This window comes from Pundamilia nyererei, unplaced genomic scaffold (genome assembly GCF_000239375.1).
Source record: "Pundamilia nyererei isolate P.nyererei 1_Seehausen unplaced genomic scaffold, PunNye1.0 scaffold00398, whole genome shotgun sequence".
In the NCBI taxonomy this organism is placed as follows: Eukaryota; Metazoa; Chordata; class Actinopteri; order Cichliformes; family Cichlidae; genus Pundamilia; species Pundamilia nyererei.
This window is the reverse complement of record NW_005187799.1, coordinates 41,950-44,613: the sequence shown is the minus strand read 5'-3', so window position 1 is coordinate 44,613 and position 2,664 is coordinate 41,950. Positions and strand designations below refer to the sequence as shown.

The following is a 2,664-nucleotide window of genomic DNA, read 5'->3' as shown; positions in this document are numbered from 1 at the left end:
TCATTGGCCTCATTCAGGATGGTGATGAGTCTGCATACCGGCAGGAAGTTGAGCGGCTGGTACTCTGGTGCAGTCAGCACAATCTGGAGCTGAACACTCTTAAGACTGTAGAGATGACAGTGGACTTCAGGAGACATCCCTCAACTCTGCTCCCCCTCACCATATCAGACAGCCCCGTGTCGACTGTGAAGACCTTCAAGTTCCTGGGTACCACCATCTCCCAGGACCTGAAGTGGGAGACCAACATCAACTCCATCCTCAAAAAGACCCAGCAGAGGATGTACTTCCTGAGACAACTGGGGAAGTACAGTCTTCCACAGGAGCTGCTAATCCAGTTCTACACTGCGGCCATTGAGTCTGTCCTGTGCTCCTCCATCACAGTCTGGTATGGAGCAGCCACTAAACAGGACAGGAGCAGACTGCAGCGGACTGTACGGGCAGCAGAAAGGATCATCGGCACCCCCCTGCCCTCCATCCAGGATCTGTACCCGCCAAGAACCAGGAAACAGGCAGGGAAAATCATCACAGACCCCTCACACCCTGGACACAGACTTTTTGATCTGCTGTCCTCTGGCAGACGGTACAGAAGCCTGCAGACCAGGACCACCCGACACAGGAACTGTTTCTTTCCCCTCGCCATCTCCCTTCTAAACAGTTGACCTGTCACACTGCTCCCACTGCCAGACTGCAACTTATGTACATTCTGTAGTATTCATTCCACCTCATTTCATTTCTGTATTTTATGTATACAAGTTTAGATTAGTTATTTATAGTTGGTTTACACAGCTTTGTGTATGTATGTGTATGCATATGTAATGTGTAATGTATATATAGACGTGTGCGTGTGTGTGTGTGTGTGTGTGTGTTTTACATTGCTGTGCTTGAGAGCCACCATCTACCGGAACCAAATTCCTTGTATGTGTCTGCACATATACTTGGCACATAAACACGATTCTGATTATGTATAAATAAAAGAGGGCATACACAAAAAACATGCTTTCAATTAGTTTATTTATAACACCACCACCATTTTATCTAGATTTTGTTAACAAATGTGATCATGAAAAGGATAATGTTATAGGTAAAAAGAAATAAAACAAAATAAATTATTTAAACAAACAAACAAAAAGTAACACGACAAATGACAACACAGCAGAGAAACATTTTAGAAGGAGAAAGTTGGTCAACTTGGTGTTTTTCCCCATTCTGACTGTTGATATGCTGAACCATAAAAACTGACTGGCGTGGATGATAAAGGCTATATCTGATAAGGGAATGAGTTACACTATTTTAGTTCGCCACAGTCAGCAATGACAATCTTGGCTTTAGTTGTGCCACTCTTTGTGCCTTGCTTCTCCATTGCCTTGACAACATCGATACCCTCCACAATGTTGCCAAACACCACATGCTTCCCATTCAGCCTGGAGAGCAGAGGAAAGTATTAGTATGCGAGAAAGACACCTGAAATAAGCTGAATAGAACCTGAATGCAGCAGCATTACTAAGTAGAGCTTACCAGTCAGTTGAGGCTGTGCAGATGAAGAACTGGGAACCATTTGTGTTGGGCCCTGCATTGGCCATGGACAGTGTCCCCATGCCTGTGTGCTTCAACTGAAAGTTCTCATCAGGAAATTTCTCTCCATAGATGGACTTGCCCCCTGTTCCATTGTGGTTGGTAAAGTCTCCACCCTGAAGAGAAAAAATGAAGCACATGTGGTAAACATACATAAATACATACAGGTGAAAGTGAGGACACTACATATTCCAAGCCTCGACTGTACCTGGCACATGAATTTAGGGATCACACGGTGAAATGTGGAGCCTTTGTAGCCAAAACCTCTCTCTCCAGTGCACAAAGCACGGAAGTTTTCTGTAAAATTAGCATATTGTTGCTTACTTAAAAATATATAAAGCAACTAAAGTCAATAAAAATAATAAGCAAACTATTTTTCGGCTTTTGGTAAAAAACAAACAAACAAACAAACAAACAAACAAACAAACAAACAAACAAACAAACAAACAAACAAACAAAAAACCCTGAATACTCAATTAATTTCCTGGAGGAACCTACCTGAGGGATTAATAAAGTTCTATCATCTTTACAGTAAATTTGAAACTTCATGGATAACAATAATTATTATATTTTAACATTTTTAGAAATACCATTTTGATTAAGTAAGTTATGGTGAATTATTCATCTCAGAAACATAATAAATAATGTCATAATAATATAACTTTTAGGCAGCTGTGGCATAAACCTTAGTGGCTGGTGATCTAGTAAATTTGTAAAGCATTACACAGATCCTTCTCTTTCTAGTATTAAGCTATAGGTGTTAGTATCTCCACGTGTCAGTTGATTCATGTATTATTTTCACAATCTCTATCACCCATAGCCCTGACAGATATTTAGAATAAATCCCGCTGTGGTTGAATGGGAACGAAAACTTTTCAGCAGTGAAACATAAATTGATTGTTGGGTGTGAGGAAGCTGAGGACGCACAGTGACACGGAAAATGTTTTTCTACCTCACCTACCTGCAGTCTTTGGGACCACATCAGCCCGGAGCTACAGAACACAGAGATTTCAATTAGTGGAAAGGAAACAGGGGATTCTGTTTTAAGGTTGAGAATTTATTGGTGTCATAAAAACACGCAAGTTTGAGACC

At 41.1% G+C, this 2,664-nt stretch overlaps 1 protein-coding gene across 1 annotated transcript in view; it reads right to left on the bottom strand.

Moving 5' to 3' along the window:
* Nucleotides 1–992: 992 nt before the first annotated feature.
* The window catches only part of LOC102195474 (peptidyl-prolyl cis-trans isomerase), a 2,424-nt gene continuing 752 nt past the window's right edge, over nucleotides 993–2,664 (bottom strand). The window contains exons 2-5 of the mRNA XM_005753062.1: nucleotides 2,534–2,564; nucleotides 1,781–1,869; nucleotides 1,516–1,688; nucleotides 993–1,421 (exon numbers count right to left, since the gene is read on the bottom strand). Of these exons, the coding sequence (XP_005753119.1) occupies nucleotides 1,286–1,421; nucleotides 1,516–1,688; nucleotides 1,781–1,869; nucleotides 2,534–2,564 (429 nt within the window). The 3' untranslated portion in view covers nucleotides 993–1,285. The remainder of the gene's footprint in view (nucleotides 1,422–1,515; nucleotides 1,689–1,780; nucleotides 1,870–2,533; nucleotides 2,565–2,664) is intronic.